The sequence below is a fragment of the Danio rerio genome, chromosome 17, assembly GCF_049306965.1.
Source record: "Danio rerio strain Tuebingen ecotype United States chromosome 17, GRCz12tu, whole genome shotgun sequence".
NCBI lineage: Eukaryota > Metazoa > Chordata > Actinopteri > Cypriniformes > Danionidae > Danio > Danio rerio.
In genome coordinates, this window is record NC_133192.1 from 32,591,849 (window position 1) to 32,614,668 (window position 22,820).

General features: G+C 36.3%; 1 protein-coding gene across 1 annotated transcript; it reads right to left on the reverse strand.

The window, feature by feature from the left end:
- Positions 1 to 482: 482 nt before the first annotated feature.
- On the reverse strand, positions 483 to 13,345 carry pkdccb (protein kinase domain containing, cytoplasmic b). Its single transcript, XM_017351821.4, has 7 exons — positions 11,985 to 13,345; positions 11,761 to 11,877; positions 7,060 to 7,331; positions 6,786 to 6,865; positions 6,595 to 6,702; positions 3,291 to 3,467; positions 483 to 1,223 (listed from the first exon to the last, which is right to left on the reverse strand). The coding sequence occupies exons 1-7, from the start codon at positions 12,672 to 12,674 to the stop codon at positions 1,120 to 1,122; spliced, it is 1,548 nt and encodes a 515-aa protein (XP_017207310.2). The 5' UTR covers positions 12,675 to 13,345; the 3' UTR covers positions 483 to 1,119.
- Between the last annotated feature and the right edge of the window lie 9,475 nt (positions 13,346 to 22,820).

The following is a 22,820-nucleotide window of genomic DNA, read 5'->3' on the forward strand; positions in this document are numbered from 1 at the left end:
TTAGAAACTTTGCCATGTGAAAGCGCACCGCACCAAGAACAAAAATAAACAAAATTTTTATTACTGTTTTGAAAAAAAAAAAAAAAAGAATCAATCCACAGGTGTGAAAGCACCCTAAGTAATTACAAGTACCTAATTTTTGGCATCTCATTACGTAATTCAGATTACATATTACTTAATACCCATAACTGCTCTTAAAAAACCGGAAGTTGCTGACACTTTAATTTTAGTATGTTATTGTACTTTCAACTGAAACATATATTGTGTAGGGGCGGAGCTGTCTTCTTCTTCATCATTCCTTTGTAGCAAGAGGGGCGTGATTAAGAATTTTGTAGCAAACGGTCAAACTTTGAAGATTACCAAAACAAAAAAATTTTTCCAGTGGGTTAACTTGCACGAATGAATTGTTCACCTAAAGAGAATGTGCACTACAGCAAATTTTGATTTCACAGACTTAAATAATAAAACACAAAGACAGAATGTAAAAATACTAACTTTATTACTTAGTTTGTATTAAAACATATTACAACAGAACAAATTCACACCAATAATACCTCTCTTTCACTGAAAGAACTATAAACAGACACACCCACAGGATGAAGTACAGCATATTTCTGACATATCTAGACACAAATCAACTAACAAATGAAGGACAATGGCTCCTACTAAACATTCCTCTGCTCTTTTTGTGGTTTCAGCAGTTTTCCACCTATTGACGCGGCTCTCTCGACACACACCGGCATCCAGAAAAGCGCTACAAACTTCCAGGCTCATTAACATCAAAGTAAATCTGTGAAAGAGCTTGTTTTCTTTCTCCTCCTGCAGGCATCAGACAGTGTAAAAACAGCCTCAATGTCCTCGCAGTGGACCGTGTCATGCCAAACGTAAGACGGGGGGAAAAGTTAGAAGCCTGTTTTTTTTTTCTTTCCACTTTTTTTTTCTTTCTCCTTCAGGTTAATTATACCTGAAGGGAAATCCTTTTAAATGCTCTTTGGCAGCGTGTAGCATTGGCAGCAGGATCAAACGGCCATTGAGTAAGATGCCTATAAATATAACACATTCATTTGTCTCCAATTCCCTCCTCCCACCCCGCCAGCTTTTTTGGCGTTTTCCTCCTTCTCAAAGCACGGCTCCTGAGGCTTTAACCCGCCTCATGTACACCGCAGAGTTCACATCTGGAACCAGATGGCTGAAGCCACTTCTGAAAGACGCAAGAAGTCGACCTGCAGACATGTAAAGGCAAAGAGAGCCCTTGGGTTAAACACGGCCCGTTTCCAAACAGACACAACAGTCATGCGCTCTGATGATTTATAATGGCGAACAGCGGTTTATTGAAGGGCCTGTTCATCGCATAGACATTTATTTGATGCTTCAGAGTTTTTTTTGTGCCGTGTTTTGACGAAGAGGGGTGGTTCTGCTGATTTATTACTGTCATTTTCCATATAAAACACATTTTTTTAAAATAACACACCATGAGTATCATACCTTTAATTGTTTTTTTTTTTTTTTTTTTGGTCTACTGGGAAAGATATTTGTGTGCTGAGATTGTATTTGGAAGGAAGTTACATTTTATTTAAGCTGTGTTTGTTGCCTTTGTCTGAATTACACTGTAAAACTAAATAAATCTGTGTAGAATTATGCTAAACAAACACACAGTAAAACATTCTTTTAATTGGTATTTGTTGTTTATTGAAAAAAAGAGGAAAAAACAAGAGAAACAAAAAAATTAAAAACATTTAGTTAAAATTTTGTAGGTTGTAATCTATTTTGCTTGAATTTAATTGTATTATCTTTCAATATGTCTAATATTTAATATATATAGTCATATATAGAAATATATTCATATTGCAATGTATATTGCAGAAAAACAAAATATCGCAATGTACAGCCCTAATATCCCAATCCGTCTCATTATGCACCAACGTTTATCCTTTTCATCATCCTGTTTCTCAGTATTTAACTGTGAATTGATTTTAATTAATGAATAAGTTAACACATTGCTTAATATAAGAATGTTCAGTGCATTTGCCTGTCTCTTTATAACTATTTTCAGAAGCCATCAATCTAGGTCAGAGGTCACTGAGACCTTGAGTGGAACTGAGGGCTGAGGACTGGAATCAACTGTTCCTATTGTTATTTCTAGTAGTTAATACTATCTAAAATGTCTAAAGTGATTTTGTTATTTTTATGGTTAATTCTTTTAAAGTGATTCTACTTTTATTCAAGATAGACTTTGTATAGTAAGAATATAACTGCCTGAATGTAATTATACCGGTTTTTAACCAGTTTTGATAAAGACGGCTGAGAGTACACTCAGCCTTGGATTAGAAGCAGATTGTACTTTAAGTGTGTGTGTTCTATTTGATTGTTGATCCGTTTCACAGGTCTGGAGTCAGCTCTAATCAGTCTAAGGGATGTCTGACGTTTATGCTTAAGATAATGTTCAGAATTGTGCGCACGAACCCCACGTGGAAATTTTCCTAGTCTATCTGTGTTTTAACCAATCAGGTTAGAACACCTATATGTATGACGCAGTTAATGATGTTATGTGAGAGTATAATTGTTATTGATTGGTGATTGTAAGCAAAGCGGCCTAGGAACTCATTGCGAGTGTTGAAGCTGGCTTCTGCGAATGAAACTGCAGACTATCTTCAGCAAACTTGATTTATTTATTTAAATCTCTGACTCCGGCTCTTCTTCATCTACCAGGCTGGTCATTCTTTGGGTTAAACTGTAAACTATCCCTACAGTTTATACATATATATATATATATATATATATATATATATATATATATATATATATATATATATATATATATATATATATACATACATACAGTTGAAGTCAGAATTATTAGCCCCCTGTTTATTAGCCCCCAATTTCTGTTTAACGAAGATTTATATTTAATATTTTTTTAACACATTTCTAAACATAATAGGTTTAATAACTCATTTCTAATAACTTTATTTTATCTTTGCCATGATGGCAGTAAATATTATTTTACTAGATATTTTTCAAGACACCTCTATACAGCTTAAAGTGACATTTAGTTGGGGGCTAATAATTCTGACTAAGATAAAATAAATCAGTAATGAGAAATGAGTTATTAAAAACTATTATGTTTAGAAATGTGTTTAAAAAAATCTTCTCTCCGTTAAACAGAAATTGGGAAAAAATTAAACAAAGTAGCTAATAGTTCTGACTTCAGCTGTGTGTTATATGCTTTTTTGTGGCACGTTTTCACCAATGTATGTGCAAAGCCAAGTATGCAAATCAAAATCACTGACCTGTCCATGTAGTTTGGCTGCTGATAGAGAAGCTGGTGCAGTGTGTATGAGAGTTACAGATGAACGCCGCTTCTCTGACGCTGTGAACCGACAACACACAACCCTGCTGTCTGTACGACGGCCAGCATCGGTATTCAACATTCACAACACTCCTCATTCCTTTCAGGACTGCATAATCTGCCAAAAGAAACAAAAAAAAAACATTCCAGGATCCACTCAACACCCATCTGTAAAATATTACCATGACTTAAAGCGAAAAAAAGTTTCCTCTCGCAGCAGAAGTGGCAGAATCTCATGTTACTAAATGTGTGCGCGACAACAAAAGACGTTCATGATGCTCTGCCAAAATCTCTAAACAGTGGAAAAGGAGTTTTACAAGAGCTGTTCGGACATACGATTTGAAGATTTTTTTGGGCCTCTTTGAATGCCTCTGTGCAGCTTTATAGTGGTCATGTGATTGATTTACGGGTGTCAAAGCTCACAGCGAGGGAGTGAGGGGTGCAAAACTGGCCCTTGAAGATAGATTGAGTTACACACGTTTTATGAGCGAAGTACATCTTCTTGAAGGTGCGGCTGGAGACACACTGCGTATATCTGGAATGCCGTCATGATTGAAGACAAATGTAATGGGAGCTGAAAAGTGTTAAAAGGGTCATGAACTGCCATTGTTGTTTATTTTGTACTTGTCTCCGAAGTCCACTACTGATCTCATCAAGAATTTAACATCATTTAGAAGTAATAGGCCCTGTTTTGATTATGACTGGATAATAATCTGCAGATGTAACATTTTCACAAAGTTAAAAGTGTTAAACTTCTAAATAAATGCATGACGGTCTACAATAAGACGGCAACAAATTATTATTTTCATAATCAATTAATCTAACAACTATTAGAGCGATTAAATTATTAATAATCGATTATTTCAATGACTAATCAGTGGGTTTTGATTGATTATTCAGCTTTTGCAACAAGTTAAAACCTCATAATGACATAAGCATGTCCAACTCTCAATTTATAGTGCAGTGTTAAGGCTGATTTATACTTAGTTGAACAATCGCACATTGACAAATTTTCTCACAACTAAGCAATCAAGTTGTCTTTCACTCTAGAGCTACAGCGCTGTATCCAACACAATCTAACGGCAATTCATAACTTTTTCATAACAATTCGTAATCTCATTTATATAATTTTGTACAATTTGCTTATTCCCCATTGGGTTTAGGCGTGGGGGTTGTTGCAACACCTCTTTTTTAAGATTGTAATTTTCTTAATACTAAACTCATACAAATTGAACGAATTAGCCACTAAACAATAATGCCCAAACTAGGGTCAAAGACAAATGGTAATGTTTGATTTGGCTCACCATACCACCTGAAAAGAGAGGGAGAATGATGGGGAGGTGGTTGGGGCAAATTCCTTTGACAGAGACCATTATTTATATTTTAACCACTTGTTTCTTTGTTGTATTGCTGAGTTACAAAAAGCCAATTAAAATAAATGTTTCAGTTAAATGTAAAAACTAATTAAAAGTAAATTAAATGTAAGATGTAAACGTGCTTGTCATCTGACAAAAAGCAATGGTGGGCAATTCAAGGCGAAAGCAGGAGCATGATGACTAGTGTTTTCAGCACTAAACAACATTGTGTTATAAATGAGATTTTTACAGTAATAAGTCCATTATAAAATGTAAAAAAAAGAAATTACACTGCAGTATTTGGTTTGGTATATATTCAGCCCACATCCCTCAATCCAGTTTGGTTTTATAAAAAATTTGGCCACCCCTGCACTAAATTGACAAAACCCAAAATAGTTACGTTTCCTCGTGAGATCAGGCTGCTGTTTTGGTCAAATCATGATAATGAAGAAACTCCCGAGTGAAGAATATCTGTTGACAATCTTTTTTATTGTCAACCAATTCAACAAGCCCTAATAAAGGATCTTTCCAACCTTCAAATATGGATGCTGCTCTGATTTCGTTTAAAAACTTTAGGTTGAAATAGTTAGTAGTGAAGCAGTAGTGAAAATGTAATAAAATCAGTACCTGACAATTGTGGCATTACTGATCCAAAACAGCTGACGACATTTAAAGTGCTGTTTACAATGTTTGCATGTTTTTGTTTTAAAATACTTAAGTATTGTTATGATTAAACCTGACATCCATACTACTAAGGCATCTTCAACCTGTGAAAACTGAGCATTTTAAAAATACTAAAGACCCTTTTATTAGGAAACGCTGATGTTCCTTTCTATACAGACGGACTGACACATAGATTTTTGAAAATCCACAATCATTCTCTGTCTGGTCTTCCGGACTATTGCATATGTTTTCCTGATTAGTCAAGCCCCTCTCATGTGACCATTACATAACCACAGACAGCAAGTACAAATACGGGCACATGCCCAGTATGTATGAATGGTCCTGTATCATGTGTTTTAGGCTGTATAGTGTGGAGGGGGATTGTTTTTCTGAACCGCCTGCATGAGGAGTGTTTTTATTCTGAAACGGTATTTGAGAACAATAAGGCACTAGTGTAAACTGCACTTAAGTTTCAAATGCAATTTCAAACTGTGCCTCGCTTGTAATCAAATCTGTGGTAAAATGAATTAAACAAGGTGAACTAGTTTTTACTAACATGGAATGGAACTTGATTAAAAAAATAGCTAACTCACTCTTTCATAATGGAGGGATCATTTTCCACTTTTTTATTTGGTTTCTGTGAAGACCTGAGCTTGTCTCTCTGATTAAATACTAATTCATATGCAAATATGTGGGCGGAGCTAAACAGGCAATGTAGAAGCAGGCGTCGATCCTTTGTTTAGACACTCTATTACGTAATAAAGCTGTTTGGGCAGATTGGCTTCAACATAAGCTGGTTTAAAGCAAACAAACCTACAGGATATTTTAAACTACAAAGACATAGGGCTCTATTTTGACGCTATATCTATATCAGGGCGCAAACGCTTTCAGGGCGTATCAGAATGCATTTTTTCTAATTTAAGGACGGAAAAATCCGCTTTGTTTCTTAAATAGCGACGCGCCAGCAGTGCCCCTCACAGTGACTTCCTTTTTAGACCAGAACGCCTATGGGCGCACATATGAGCGCAAATGCATTTGCTATTTAAACAACGTGGTGGAAAACAGCAAAATGACATTTGCGTCCAGCTGAAACTAGCAAGTAACATTTGCGCCACGCCTTGCGCCGCATTGCGCCGGGTCTATGATAGGGCCTCAGAGTGTCAAAAGATCAAGGCAATATTTCTCAAGAATAAGAGGTATATTTCATGACTGAAATCAACGCATTACCTTTGGTTATTGATGTGGGTAAGTTCTCCAGGTGCAGTCCGGACTTGTATATATGTAAAATCTTCTCGAAGGCAATCAGGGTTTCATTAATGCTTTGCTTCAAATCTCCTGTGACAAGAATGTAAAATGAAGCTTGCATTACAAAGCAGCTTTTCCTGTGTCGAGTCGAGTTCATGGAGATGAAAACTCACCCGTGGCATTCATTATGTGGTGAATAAGAGGTTTCAGCAACGGGGGAGCCTGATGAGGCAGCAGGTAGGTGAAAAAATACCTGTAGGGGAAATATTTCATATAATTCATCCAGCAGAGTGGCGATTCATGCTGTGAGATCAATATACTACAACTGCTGCCCCGACACTCAGCGGGGTGGATAATTAATCATAACAGACACATGAGGGGAGACTTGAGACTCTTGTAACACAACTTTTTTTCATTATCTGTGGCTCAGACAATAAAAGTGCTCACCTGTAGGCATTGTAGAGGTTTCTCATCTCATTCAGACCCTTGCAAGTTTGGGCCGGGGAGCATCGCAGGGTGAAGTTGCGGAGGGGAAACTGCAGCAGGCAGTCAGAGTCCTCTTGACAGACCGGTTCATGAATACTTGCATCATCCAAGTCTGTTAACTTGAGTTCTCCAGACACCATTACAAACTGTCGAGGCTGGAAATCCAGCAGGGCAACTGATCCCAGAGGTGAGACAGACAGGTATTGAAGGAGTCGCACCAAACCAAGACAGACCTGTGGGATAACACAATCAAAAGGAACTTTTTAATAAAATAATAAGACTATTTGGCTGTAATTGTCAGACAGTTCATCCTCACCTTGGAATTATAAGGTTCTATCTGCTTTCTGAATGATTTTGAGATATTGAGCTTCAAAGATTTTGCATTCCATATAGCAAACAGTATGTGTGTAACCAGGCCCGGCGCTACGGGGTTTTTTTTTTACCCAGTTTTTATAAAGGCTTGTTCACTCAAAACTGAAAATTCTTTCTGTCATTAATTACAAACACTCTCGTTGTTTCAACCTTTAGAACACACATTTAAATATTTTAAAATATATGACATAGCAATTAAATTATGAAAAATTGTGGGGATAAAGCTATCCTATAGTCCAGAGATCCGGTCACAGCGGGTCCGCGTCAGGTAAGGTGCGCCCGTAAATAAAACGCGCACACGGCGATGGAGGCGCACTCAACTCACAAGGGAGAAAAGTGTGTGACATGAGATGAGCAGCTTAATTCATTACATGTTTTGGTTAACTAATTCTTTAAACACAACTCTCTTGAGCTCTAAAAGGAAGAAACGCAGAAGAAATTTGCTGTTAAATTAACTTTAGCAGAGACGCAACTGCCAGTCATTTTCACATTAGTTATTCAGGAAGATATAGCCTAATCAAAATGTTTTAATAAAAATAAATAGTTCACTGCACAGTCCCACAGTAGGCTACACTATAAATAATATTTACATTAATTAATTATTATTATTATTAATATTATTACAATTAAGCTAAAATTGACAAAACGCAGAACCTTTTGAATGTTTGCTTTTATTTTGACATTGCTAAAAAGCGCACTTTTACAGTTGTGTAGAGAAACATCCCATTATGCAGCAGCAGTCAAGGTATAACACTTAATAAATTCCTTTTGCGTTTAAAGATGATCGGCCTACGAAGTCAAGTTTGCAGTGCTATAAATGGAATATATTGCGGATCAACCGAGAAACCTTTTACATGCTGCAGGTAGGCTCAATAATCATCTTTTAAAAATATCTAATTTAGACTGCTATTTGCTCATGCAAAAATAAACAACATAAAATATATTGTAAAGCTAGAAAGAGCTAAAATACAGTCAGCATATCGAGTTTGTTTTGACTTGTAGCTCATGGCCCTAAAATGAAAATAACCTGAAAACAAGTTATTAAAATAGGCTTAATAAATAAATAAAATGACGGGTAGACCTAGCCTAATGGTTTATGATGGTTTACAAATGACAACCAGACAATATCACGAAAAAAACACACTTATGATAGCCTAAGATAAATCTTTATTTTTACATTTAAAATTATGAAAAAAGTTATATAGCCTGAGTTGTTATCTGTGCCAAACTAATTTTCATGGTAATAACTGTAAATTTTGGAATCTTTTTAAGGTATTTTTCTGGCTACACTAATGCCTTTAAATGTAACTAAGTAATTGTTTCAAATGACATTAGATTGTAACATTTAGCTTTTCCCTAACACTGATGTTGGTTGGATAATAGGCTACGTGAAGCGGGATGACTCGGTTAAGCTGATTTCACAAGCCTATATTTATTTACCGGTTATATACGAATAGTCTGATCATGGGTCAGCTTGCATGTGTAGGCATAATTTGACGTCTTTACCTAAAACTTTAAACATTCATATGCCTGTTATTTTAAATAAAACAGAAATAAACAAGAAGAATAACATATGATTTAAAGCACTCGTTTGGCACTAAAGCAATGATCCGTCTGCATTAATAAGCGGTATCGTTGCATTAACGGTATTAATAAAATCAGTAAAAGTGAAACTGTGCATATTATTATTACTATTAAAACGTATATTACTGCCTTAGGTCAGTAACAAGGTAAAGTAATAATACATGTGAATAAATAGCCTAAATGAAAGAAACAAGGGAGACCAAAATCAGTCATCAGGTCTAGTGCCCCCCTATGGATTTAAAATGCCCCCTCAGTTCTGACATCCTGGCGCCGGGCCTGTGTGTAACATTTGTTTTTTACATAAAAAGTCTTAAAATGTAAACTTCTAAAAAAAATCCCATAATGTAAATAAGTTGTCATTTAATAAGAATATGTCAATAACTCAATTTTGACAAAAATGTCATAGAACCTTATAACTCTAAGGTGATGTCATGTTAAGGATTTTATATACACATGTAGTATGTTTATGTATATTTAAATTAAATAAAGAATAGTAATATACAATAATTGTACAGTATTACATACTATAACATAATATTATTTACTATAATACTAATCTACTACTATTAATTATATATAATATTAATCTACTCCCTCCACAGTCTCCCTGTTAAGTTTAGAATCAATTATAAACTTTTGGTGTTTGCTTTTAATGCAGTCATTGGCCTTGCTCCTACTTATTTATGCAAAATTTTGCACATTCACAAACCCAGCAGAGCTTTGCGATCTGCTGACCAACTTCTGCTTGAAGTCCCTCGGTCAAGATACAAGCAGTCGGGTGACCGCTCTTTTGCAGTGGCAGGTCCTAAACTCTGGAATTCCCTTCCTACTGAGCTTCGTACAATCACTAACCTGGTACGTTTTAAAGCCAAGCTTAAGAACCACTTGTTTAAATTGGCTTGTAATGCATAGCACTGACACTTCTTTAAGTTGTAATGTTTGTTGTGTTTATTGATATTTTTGTACTGTTTTGCACTGTCTGCTTTTTTGTTGTGTTGTATAATTTGCTTTTACTTGTGTAAGGCACTTTGGTCACCCTTGGTTGTAGTAAAGTGCTTTATAAATAAAAGTTGATTGATTGATTGATTAATTAATGGTAACACTATGAAATAAGGTTACATTTGTTCAAATTAGTTACCCACATTAGTTAACATCTTAGTTAACATTCATTTCAACATTAACAAACACAATTTTATGTGTAAATATTATAATAACACTAACAATAACAACGATTAAAAAGATTTTGCGAACTGTTAGCTAATGGATTAACTCGTGTTAACCAATGGACATTTATGTGAAGTGTTGCCACTCATTCATTCATTTTCCTTTGGCTTAGTTGCTTTATTCATCAGGGGTCACCACAGCAGAATGAACTGCCAACTTTTTCAGCATATGTTTTAGACAGCGGATGCTCTTTTACCTCTGTTTTTGGAGAGCTGCTGTGGCTATACAGTGTATCCGAGAGTGAAGTTGAGAATGACTTCATATGTTTTTCAGTGTTACAGCACTGCAAGCCAGTACTGGGAAACACACTCACATTCACACACATACACTATGGTCCAATTAGTTTTCTCAATTCACCTATAGCACATGTCTTTGGACTGAGGGGGAAACCGGACCACCCAGAGAAAACCCATGTGAACATGGGAAGAACATGCAAACTCCACACAGAAATGCCAACTGACTCAGCCGGGGCTCAAACCAGCGACCTTCTTGCTGTGACCTTATGTCATCTTGCTGTGCTTGCTAACCCCTAAGCCACTGTGTATACAATATTAATTTCATTGTATTCTAATTTGATGGGTTTTTATCCAAAGAAAAAATTTATCCAAAACTAATTTGAGAAACAAAACAATATTGTTAACTAAAGGGTCTTACTGTAAAATGTTAAAAATGTATTTGAAGTGCTTCTGTTATCTTAATTTGTAAATCATGTAAAATGAAACATTTATGTAAAATTAATTTAATTATTAGATTAACATTATCATATTGCAATTTGGTGTTGATTTTGTGCACTTATATTTTGTTTTACACCTGAATCTCCACTGTGCCATCAATAACATAATCTAATCTGTCTTAAAAGTATGTAAATATGAACCCTATTTTTGCAGCTAATTATTTTTATGACAGCTTTTTTATACATGTAAATATTGCTGTAACACTGAAAAACATATGAACTCATGCTCAACTTTACTCTTGGATACACTATATAGCCACAGCAGCTCTCCAAAAGCAGAGGTGGATGAAACCAAACACCTTTTTGAATAGCTCTCGACCACGTGTTAAGACTTTTCAGAGAAGGTAAGAATGTCAAAGAGACACTCGATTACAGCCCTTTAGCTTAAACACATTTGTCATCATCAGAAATCAAAGGCACACAATATCAGCACCTGCTTATTGCACACCAACGTGAACATGAGAGAAACACTCCATGGTGTAGTGAAACTCAGTATCGCCTCGCTCCCTCAAACAGTGCCAAGAACTGATCAGGGTAAAGAAGAGTAAAAGGATGGACATCTGAGACAGACATCTGTCCCCTCTGTACTATTTGATCAGGCTCAGTTGGTATGGAGATGGGGCTCCAGTTAATCCAGCTAAAGCTGAAGAATTTCATCCACCCCCACCTCAGGTATGCCCTGTGGGGGGACAGTGGGTGGGGAATCTCTGATTAACACTCCATAGGAGGCCTGGGGGTGGTGCTCTTACCCGAAAGCGCTCTTCCCAGGGGCTCTGCAGGAGCTGGATCATCTGAAGTGGCATCCCCTGCTCCAGAACTGCTGTGATGCCACCAACCAGGATGCTGTCCTGACATTGACCTTTCAGCTAGAAAGAGCACAACAAGATCAATTAGGGCACATATTAAACATTTTAACCTATGCATGTCTAATACTTTACATAACACAATGAGACAAACTGTAGGCTGTTTTTACCTCTACAATATTAGGGTGCTGAAGTTTCTGCAATAACACAATCTCCTTCCTCAGCTTGAACGACACCAGCTCAAGGCATCCCTGGGAATCTTGGAAAACATCCAAGCATAATCTCATGTCAGTGCCTTGATGGTTTACAGATTTCAGTGCCACAAATAATCCGTTTGGCAGTGCTGCTTTTAACACTGTTTTGGTGTAACCTGAACCAAGAAAGTCAACAGCTTTCACGCCACCAAGTTCTTCACAACCAATGTCAGCTGCAGTTGGATTATCCAAACTAATTTTCCCATTAAATCCTTCTTGTTGTTGTATGTCTTCAAAAGTGATGTCCAGAAGCACAAGTTCTTGTTGTCTTTCCTGAAGTTGTTGGCGCAATGTGTCGCGCTGTGGAGCAGAACCATCTGGGCGGGCAGCATCACCAAAAGGCTCGTTCTCTTGGAGACCAAAGTGCCACTTTTTCACAATAAGCGTTAAAGACAAAAACAACAAAGCAAGGAGGACGAAAGCGCAAAACGGACTTCTTTGGAAAGTCATGGCAAGTTTAAGTGGTAGGTCCTTTTTGTGTACTGTCAAAGTACGACAGCGTCTCTGTTCATACTTCACTCTGGCGCTTTGAGTACGTGCGTACTGTAATTTAGTGTAGTAAGTGTGAGCTGCGGTAACGCCCAGTGGGCGTGTCTTACTGCTCATGGCCAAATAATCACCTCCCACACAATGCAACCTCCATTAACACACACACACACAGATAAAAGAGCCTATGCGTTTTAATATACATATCATCAAAGGCTAAAACGTTATGAGTTTTAAAATAAAACTGATAAAGTTCATGCTGAGGTGTGAATTGATTTATTTCATTTTCTAAATAAATAAATGAATACATCGAATATTATAAACGTTATTTATTTAAATATAAATTGTTAATTAAACCCTAACTAACAACCCCTATTACATCGTTATTACTATTAATATGTATCCCAGATTGCTTATTCTTAAGCCAGTTTTGGCTAGATAACATCAATTTTAATTCCTCCTCTCTGATTCAGTTTGTCTCTTCATGTACTTCCGAGTGAAGTTATCACTTTTTTTTTACCAGAGAGCTTTGATCATCAAGTATAGAGATTAAATGCTAATAATTACTGTGTGGCTCTTTGCTGTTTTTACGACAGTCGCAAGACGGCGCCAAAGAGCAGCCTGTGTTAGAGAAGCATGACACGTAACGCTCGTACAAGTAATAAACATTTGAGTTATAAAATCATTTAAGTGGGGTAACAGTCTAGAGTCGATATATTGGGTTAATGGAGAATTTATTTATACACATGTATAATTAGATATTCGATGAGGATTAATTGGATTCAATCTCTGCAAGGTGAGAGATGCACCTACCTATCAATAGGTGGTGGCAAAGTGTCACAGGCATCCCATGCACGTTCTTTTATTTCAACATAAAACATATTTCTACATATTAGGATGTAATGCTGTTTGCTCCATTAGTTATATGCAAAAAACACACCTTACATGACCAAAATACACTGACATTTATTAAATTTAACAATACATACAATACAAATAAGCATAATTACTAGGTGATACAAGTGATCCCCTAAGACACATTACTCTTCATAAAAGAGGGTCTCATTAATTTAAGTGCTTAAAAGAGGGTACAATCCCAAAAGTAGGGTGACAAGGTGGCGCAGTGGGTTGTATAATTGCCTCACAGCAAGAAGGTCGCTGGTTTGAGCCCTGGCTGGGTCAGTTGGCATTTCTGTGTGGAGTTTGCATGTTCTCCCAGTGTTGGTGTGGGTTTGCCCTGGGTCCTCCGGTTTCCCCAAAGGCATGCAATATACAGTAGGTGAACTGAATAAACTAAATTGGTCATTTGTGAATGAGTGTATGGGTGTTTCTCAGTGATGGGTTGCAGCTGGAAGGGTATCCACTGCGTAAAACGTGCTGGATAAGATAGGAGTCCATTCCGCTGTGGTGACACCAGATTAATAAAGGGACGATGCCAATAAGAAAATGAATGAATGAATCCCTAAGTTTCTAAAAAGACAGAGACTTAAAGTAAGAGTTGACCCAAAATGATATTTGCTCACTATTTACTCTCCTGTAAGTAGTTCCAAGTTTTTTTCATCTGCTGAAGGTATTTGAAGAATGCTAAAAATCTATAAGCATTGACTTGCATTGTAGAAAAAAAAAACAAATACTACATAAATGGTTACAGGTTTCTTCCAAGATATTTCAATTAATGTTCGACAGAAGAAAGAAACAGACAGATTTGGAACATGTAAAGGGTGAGCGAGTAAATGTTTACAGAAAACTCCATTTTGGTTGTACTATCCCTTTAATATGCATAGTATATCTATGTCTGCAATATAATTTGAATACTATTAAACTATTGTTGCAATGATGTTCATAAACACAGAGTGACACTTACACAAATCCTATCCTCCTGGAAAGCATTACTTTGAAAGCAAACATATTTTATAAAAACAACAGCACAGAAATGTTTTCAGCATACTGTTTCACACACATCTTTTGCCTTTGGGAGCTTTTTCTCACTGCTGTTTTATTAAGGAAATGTATCTTTCTGTCTCGATACACGCAGAGGAAATAAAACAACAACGTAGCTCACATCACTTCTCACTGGGTCAAATGTGCCTCTAGAGATTACTGAAACACTCATGATCTGAAGCAAACATGCCTGAATGGATAGCACTGGGAGTTAACACACATCATGTCAAAGCTGGTTGAGTTGAAGCATGTGATAGTCTTTTTCCAGAACTCTGTCTGCAGAGAATAGTGAGTCATAATAATGAATAATATATTAGTTCGGTGCTATTTAAATTTGTGATGAATCTCATTATAGGCATGTAACAGCTCATTTTTATAAATTGCTGTGTGAGATGTTCTCCTACAGCCCAGCTGGTGTTAAACATAAACTGTGAAAAATAATGTTGCCCCCCTCACATAACATTTGTATATATATATATAAAAAATCTGAATTGCTGTATTTATTATATTTGTCTGCAATCAGTCTTTTTGATCATTTGTAAATTTAAAAAATATATATATATAGTCAGAATTATTTCCCCCCCTGAATTATTAGCACCACTGTTTATTTTTCCCTCCGATTTCTGTTTAACCGAGAGATTTTTTCAACACATTTCTAAACATAACAGTTTCAATAACTCATTTCTAATAACTGATTTATTTTATCTTTGCCATGATGACAGTAAATAATATTTGACTAGATGTTTTTAAAGACACTTTTATACAGCTTAAAGTGACATTTAAAGGCTTAACTGGGTAATTAGGTTAACTATAGGCAGGATAGGGTAATTAGGCGAGTTATTGTATAGCGATGGTTTGTTCTGTAGACTATCAGAAAAAATATATCTTAAAAGGGGTAATAATTTTGACCTTAAAATGGTTTTTAAAAATTAAAAATTGCTTTTATTCTAGCCAAAAGACTTTCTCCAGAAGAAAAAAAGATTATAGGAAAAAACTGTGAAAATGTCCTTGCTCTGTTAAATTTGGGAAATATTTGAAAAAGAAAAAGAAATTCAAACGAGGGCTAATAATTATGACTTCAACTGTATGCATGACATAATAATATATAATAATTATTTAATCAGTGTTCCATGAATGGTTGCCAAATTCGATATCTTCACATATTTTGGGAATGGCCTAAAAGTGTACATTGGCAGGAGGTTAAAAGCGAGATTAGTAAAGTTTTAGCATACAACGTATTAAATGCACCCAGTTTTTTATTTTTTTATTGTATTTTTTTTTGCTTGATGGCTTCCCCCCTGATCAGTTCAGTAAGTCTCACCTATTTGCACTACATATATTATTAATAACAGCTAGGAAGATAATTACAGTGAACTGGATGAAGACCCGTCAACCTACTTTGACAGAATGAACACAAAGGCTGAATCAGATGTCCTTTGAATTTATTTTGTCTTTTTTAAATATTTCCCAAATGATATTTAGCAGAGCAAGGACATTTCCACAATATTTCCTATAAAAAAAAATATTCTGGAGAAAGTTTTTTTTTTTTTTTTATTTCGGCTAGAATAAAAGTAGTTTGTAATAAAAAAAAATAAATAAAAAAAAACATTTTAAAGACAATATTATTAGACTCTGTGGACCCGGTACCGGGTCTGGGACGTCACTGACTTTCGCTTTAAGATTGAAAGGGCATTGTACCAGACCCCGTAAGTGGTTTCGTTTGAAAGTGTAGAATCTATATTTTATGCACATATGGATCACTTGTTTTATTTTACTGTACAAAAGTTATTTACACTGAAATACACAGTATTTTGGATACCCAAGCTTGGTATTGAACATTAATTTTCATATTTATAATATGGTTTATATGACACATGTAAAAGTTATAGCTCAAATGAAAGCTCTTGCTGGTGCTCATATGGTTCTAGCAGTCTTTTTACTGAATTATATTAACATATCAAATAGTTGTTGAATGAATCACGGTGTTTCCATGATGCAGAAGTGAAAACAATACATTCATGATCAATAAGCAGCCCCAAGATAGCACAGACAGCGGTCATCTCTTACCTTGTTCTGTGTGCTTCAGGGCCATTTCTCCTGTTTTTTTAAGGTGATGTGCATAAGTAATCCTTTTATATGTCTGACAAAATATTACTTCTCACATATAAAGCTCTAAATAATCGAGCTCCTGTTTATCTAACCAACCTTCTGTCTCGCTACAATCCAACTCGCTCTTTAAGATCTCAAAACTCAGGGCTTCTGGCAGTACCTAGAATAGCAAAATCAAGTAAAGGAGGTCGAGCCTTCTCTTTCATGGCTCCTACACTCTGGAATAGCCTTCCTGATAACGTCTGAGGCTCAGACACACTTTCCCAGTTCAAAACTAGATTAAAGACCTATCTGTTTAGTAAAGCATACTCTCAATGCATCACCTAGCGGGTTCCACACAGGCTTCTGCATCTTGCTTATATACACTATGAACAGCAGCTACGCTAATTATTCTCTTTATTCTCTATTTTCACGTGGGGACACACATCCCGAGGTCCTCAGATTATGCGGAGTCACTGATTGGATCCAAGACCAGCGACGAGATGATCCCAAGGTTTCTATATCCGGGACCAGGCCATATCCTGAGCTGCTGCTGCGCTGATGGTCGTGGGGAGTGGAGAACATGTGTCTGATTCCAGCGACGCTCCAGGGACAGACGAGTCTTCGCTAAGGCCATCTTCCAGCCTCCACCACGGTGACTGAAGCTCTGCACAAGACTTTTGGCCAGCGGAGAAATTAAAATGGTCGTGCCCAACTGAGTCTGGTTCTGTCAAGGTTTTTTTTTTCACTCCCATCAGGTGAAGTTTTTTTTCCCTCTCCGCTGTCGCCACAGACTCGCATGGTTCAGGATTGGTAGAGCTACACATCAATGAATTTGCTCTTCAGTGTTTGAACTCTCAGTAATGATTAAATCACACTGAACTGAGCTAAACTCAACTGAACTGAACTTAAACACTGTTCCAGTTACTATGACCATTTGTGTGAAGCTGCTTTGACACAATCTACATTGTAAAAGCGCTATACAAATAAAGCTGAAATTAATTGAATTGAACATGGTCCAAACAGAGTGAATTATGTTTGATCAAACAAAAGAATAGTGAAATATGAAAACAATGATCAATCCCTGTGGCTTGTACAGCACGTCTTATCAGTTGGAATGCAATAACTTTTGCATAGATTATGGTACACATTGTTCTTTTTTCCTATGATTACAGACATGTGCAGGAACCACCAAAATGAATTACAGCACGCTAGACCACACAGAACCTAAAATGTACACTTTCAAATGAGATTTTATAAAAAAAAAAAATACAAAAAGCGCCTCTTTTTTTAGGTGTTTATTATGACACAGACAACATATACAGGTATTTTAAACACTTTTACTGACATCATGCATGGCAAAGATCAAATAAATCAGTTATTACCAATGAGTTATTAAAACTATTATGTTAAGAAATGTGTTGAAAAAATCTTCTCTCCCTACACAGAAATTAGGGGGCTAATAATTCAGGGTATTTATTAATTCTGACTTTAACTGTATTGAGAAAATGACTGCAAATTTGCAGTTTAAATCAGATATTTTTTAACAGACCTGGGCATTAATCGAAACAGAATTACTTAATCTTTGTTTTCTTTTTTTTATTTATTATTATGATTTATCGATTATTATTTTTTATCTATTTGTTTAGTTTTTGTGAATGTAAACATTCAAGTAAATGTTATGTGTATATTATGTTTATTTAAAAAACTTTATATATTCATTCATTCATTCATTTTCTTGTCGGCTTAGTCCCTTTATTAATCAGGGGTCGCAACAGCGGAATGAACCACCAACTTATCCAGCAAGTTTTTACGCAGCGAATGCCCTTCCAGCCGCAACCCATCTCTGGGAAACATCCACACACACACTCATACACTATGGACAATTTGGCCTACCCAATTCACCTGTACCGCATGTCTTTGGACTGTGGGTGAAACCGGAGCACCTGCAGGAAACCCACGCGAAGGCAGGGAGAACATGCAAACTTTACACAGAAACGCCAACTGAACCGAGGTTCGAACCAGCGACCCAGCGACCTTCTTGCTGTGAGGCAACAGCACTACCTACTGCGCCACTGCTTCGCCAAAAACTTTATATAGAATTATGAAATTATTTTACTAAAATGAAATTAGATTACTAAAATTATTAAATTATTGATAAATAATAATAATAAAAAATTCATCTAAATTAAGTGATACTCCCATTTAACAATACTGAAAAAAAAACAAATGTACATATTTATCGATTAGTTTATATCAATAAACAAATTTTATGGGTTAAATTGTTATAACAACTCTAGAACAATGGTGCATCTGAATTGGAAGGCTGATAACACTGACAGATTTGCTAATTTATTTATCTCTTTTCAGAATCTACTGTATTTTAGTGCTATAGCAAGTTTTATATTTATGTCATAGTTATAATCATTTATAATCTGTTAACATTTTTGAGCAGATCAATTTTCAATTTTAATATACAATAAAATTTCCCAAAAACGTAGTAAGCTAAAACTGTAAACAAGCTGTAAACCAGTTGTGTTCCAAATTTTACATCGATATCTTAATAAATTTGCATGATTTTGTTTAGGTGCACCACCAAATATTTCTATTATTCATTCATTCATTATTTTTCTTTTCGGCTTAGTCCCTTTATTAAACATGGGTCGCCACAGCGGAGTGAACTGCCAACTTATCCAGCATATTTTTACGCAGCGGATGCCCTTCCAGCCGCAACCCATCTCTGGGAAAATATTTCTATTAATTATGACAGTATTATGTATTACTGCAGGACCTTTAAAATAATTTAATGTGTAGTTTTTTTTTTTTTTTTTAAACTTTATGTATTCACATAGCAAGTGGTTAATAAAATGAATACAATTAAAATAAATTTGTCAAATATGACCAAACATCTACAGAGATTTAATATTACAACTTTGGGGGCTTAAGCCCCTGATGTATTGTCAAAAGCCCCTGATCTTTTGGAATATGTTGCACTTAAATAAAAATAGGTTGTATAACATTTATTTTGTTATCAAAGTTCTGTCAATTAACACGTGTATATCACGCGTATTCATATCGGTACTCACACTTTCCTTATCATCCGTGTCGTCCATCTTATTAGCGCATGCATGATCCAATCCACAGGTGACGCTGTCACAAAAAACTAGGGTCCTAAAGATGCGGTCCTGAAAATGAAGCCACTCCAGTTGTGCAGGAACACCCTTCTCATGTGGTTTCAAACTTTTGTACGTTTCTTTCTTCTGTTGAACACTAATTGCCATATTTAGAAAAAAGCTTAAACCTGTAACCATTTATTTCCATAGTAGGAAAAACAAATACTATGGAAGTCAATGGTTACAGGTTTCCAGCTCTCTTTAAAATATTTTCTTTACAGAAGATAGAAAGAAAAACGGAAGAGAGCGTAAATTACGGCAGGATTGTCAGTTTTGTGTGAAAGAAAACCTGTTTTTTGTCTTCTGCTGTTATTTACTCACTGTAAATGATATTTAGAAGCATTGCTGTAAACAAACAGGTGCCTGGCCAAAGTGACATTTTACATATAAATGTGCAATTTACCACATAGCATTCTCACAGTATGGAAAGTATTAATTACTATAGGGTTACTATGCTAATAACTATGTGAACATCCACATTCTGTTATTGTAAAATTACATTTGTGATCCAACAGGAATAGTGTTTTTGAAAATGACACAGTATTATGGTGACATTTGAATATGTATTTGATATAGGCTTAATATTGACATTGCCGTTTTATATTTCTAACATACAGGGCCATTGGAAAACCACAGAGATGCAATGAAGATGGGAATCCTTGTTAGCATCAGGAGCATGATGAAGTTTAAGAGCCCTGTCAACTGTGCTGAATGTCTGCTGTCCTGGAAGAGGAGATGATGGTGCTCGACAATAGGAGACTTTATCAATGCATCTTCTGTGCTTTTGGATTATAGTATCTACTCAACCTGGAATACGATGACTGAATAGGTTTACATGGTAAATATTTGAAACAGATGCAGCTTTATGTGCTTGAGGTTGCTCTTGAAATTTTTTTTTACTTTTCTTGAAACTTTTGTGAGTTTTTTTCTGTTCTGGAATCATCTGTGTCAACTGGGTAAAGGAACCCATTGTTTAGATTTGATGGTGCTTTTGACGATTTTAATATTCATTTATTAATTTTCCTTCAGCTCAGTCCCCTGTTTATCAGGGGGAGCCACAGCGGAATGAACCGTTCATTGTTTATATGCAAATATATTAGATGTTTAATGTTAATGAATGGGTTTGACCATTAAAAATGTGATTTCATAAGTTCAGATTATCTTTTGTAGAATGAAAGTATTCAGGTGACAACACTAAACAATGGTTAAAGTAACCTCACAAAAATACTCACATTTTATGCTGTTTTTTTTATTATATTTTTGCAGATATTTGGGATATATATTAAGTACACTTCAGCTCTATGTATTTTTGGCTGGAGATTTCCGCTCTCATTCACTTCCATTGATTTTTAGATGTTAAAAACTGTTTGTTATGATGCTTGATGTTGCAAACTGATATTTTCTTAATATATTATTCTGCTTTCTCTGTAGAGTCATATATTGTAAATATTATTCAATCAAAAAATTGAATAAATTATTTTAAAAATTTTTTTATTTATTGTATGTTTTATTATTATTATTATTATTATTATTATTATTGCTTATTTTATTATAGTTTTATTATAATTTTAATAGTGCAATTAGTGGTGGATTGTTTTGAAAATCAGGTTAAAAGGGTAATAATAATTCCAGAATTGTTACTTTTATTTATTAATTATAACTTGATAAAAATCAACAGAATAGAGGAAAAAGAAAAGAATCGCAGCCTCTTTTATATGTATTAAATGACAAATTTATTAATTGATTCATTTATTTAGAATGGTTGCTTCCACGAATCCTGCGACTTCCACATCTTCGGGTGATTCTGATGTAAATCTGCTGTCCAGAATCAGCTGGTTTGTCTTAGTCGGGCATCTCCGCTGAGACCAGTCCACTATGGGTGACCCTGCCGGTATCTGTGAAGTACCAGTGGCGAAGCTCTCAGCATCACTGATGCACACAAGCCCTCACAGCACGTCAAGCTGCAAACCACGTGAGGGACCCTAACCTAACCTACCCTAACCTAACAGACACCGCAAATCACTAAACGCATCGAAACTCTCAGAAGAGTCCAGCGACCGACCAGCAACACGAGAACAACCGCTCAGAAAACCTCGACAACCGTGCAGAAAACCACCTGAAACATCCTGAAGACCACCGAGCAAACCAAGAACTTCAAGTCAACAACACCAAGAATCAATAAAAACAACCAATTGATGAAACAAAACATGCAAAAGGAAACTTACTGTGAACTTGCTCTACAACTATGTACACTATATACATACGCAGGCCTGCAGTGTGGTTTGGGACACTGTGGAGACTCAGCGTCTGGCCCTCTTTCTGCTGGGCTTCTCAGGCAGTGGCTCTCCACTGATGTCCACATGGACTCGAGGAGCCATGATGTTTGGTCTGGACCCACATCTGCGTTCTGTAATGAGGATTCGTCCATCAGCCTGCACCGTCTCCTCCATCACAGGACACCTGAGCGCCTCCCACAGCCGCTGCTTGATCTCCAGGCCCAGCTGAAGGCTGTAGGGACGACTCTTGATCATGGGCTCGACCACAGAGCGGTAGATGTCCTGGTAGGCCTGAACGCTGTAGCCATGGATCGAGAGTGGCTCCTCCTGCTGTCCCACGTCCACTGAAGGCACTGAGGATGCTGGACGGATTTGGGGCAGGACAGCTGCGTTCTTCAGGTGATGCTCCTTCAGACCTGGGGAAGAGATACAGCTGTAAGTATGATCCAACCTGATCACAGCTGCAGGATCCTGAACAGACGGGACACCCTCCAGCAGGAAGTCCTTCAGGTGTGCTGGAAGACTCCTGGTTCGTCTGAGGCGCCGCTGCTCCATGATTATCAACTTTCCAAATCAGACAATCTGGTGAAACTTGTCAAAGTGAAGAGTTGAAAGAGCTCAAGTGATCAGATTCAGAGAGATGTGTTGATTTCAGTGTAAACTCAGGTTGCCGTGGTGACAGAATATTGGAGTCAATTAAATGTAAACAACACTTGATCAGCAGAAAGTCAATCAGAGCAGTAGAGGAGTTCTTCTCTATTGCTTCTCTATTACACGTTGTGTCATTT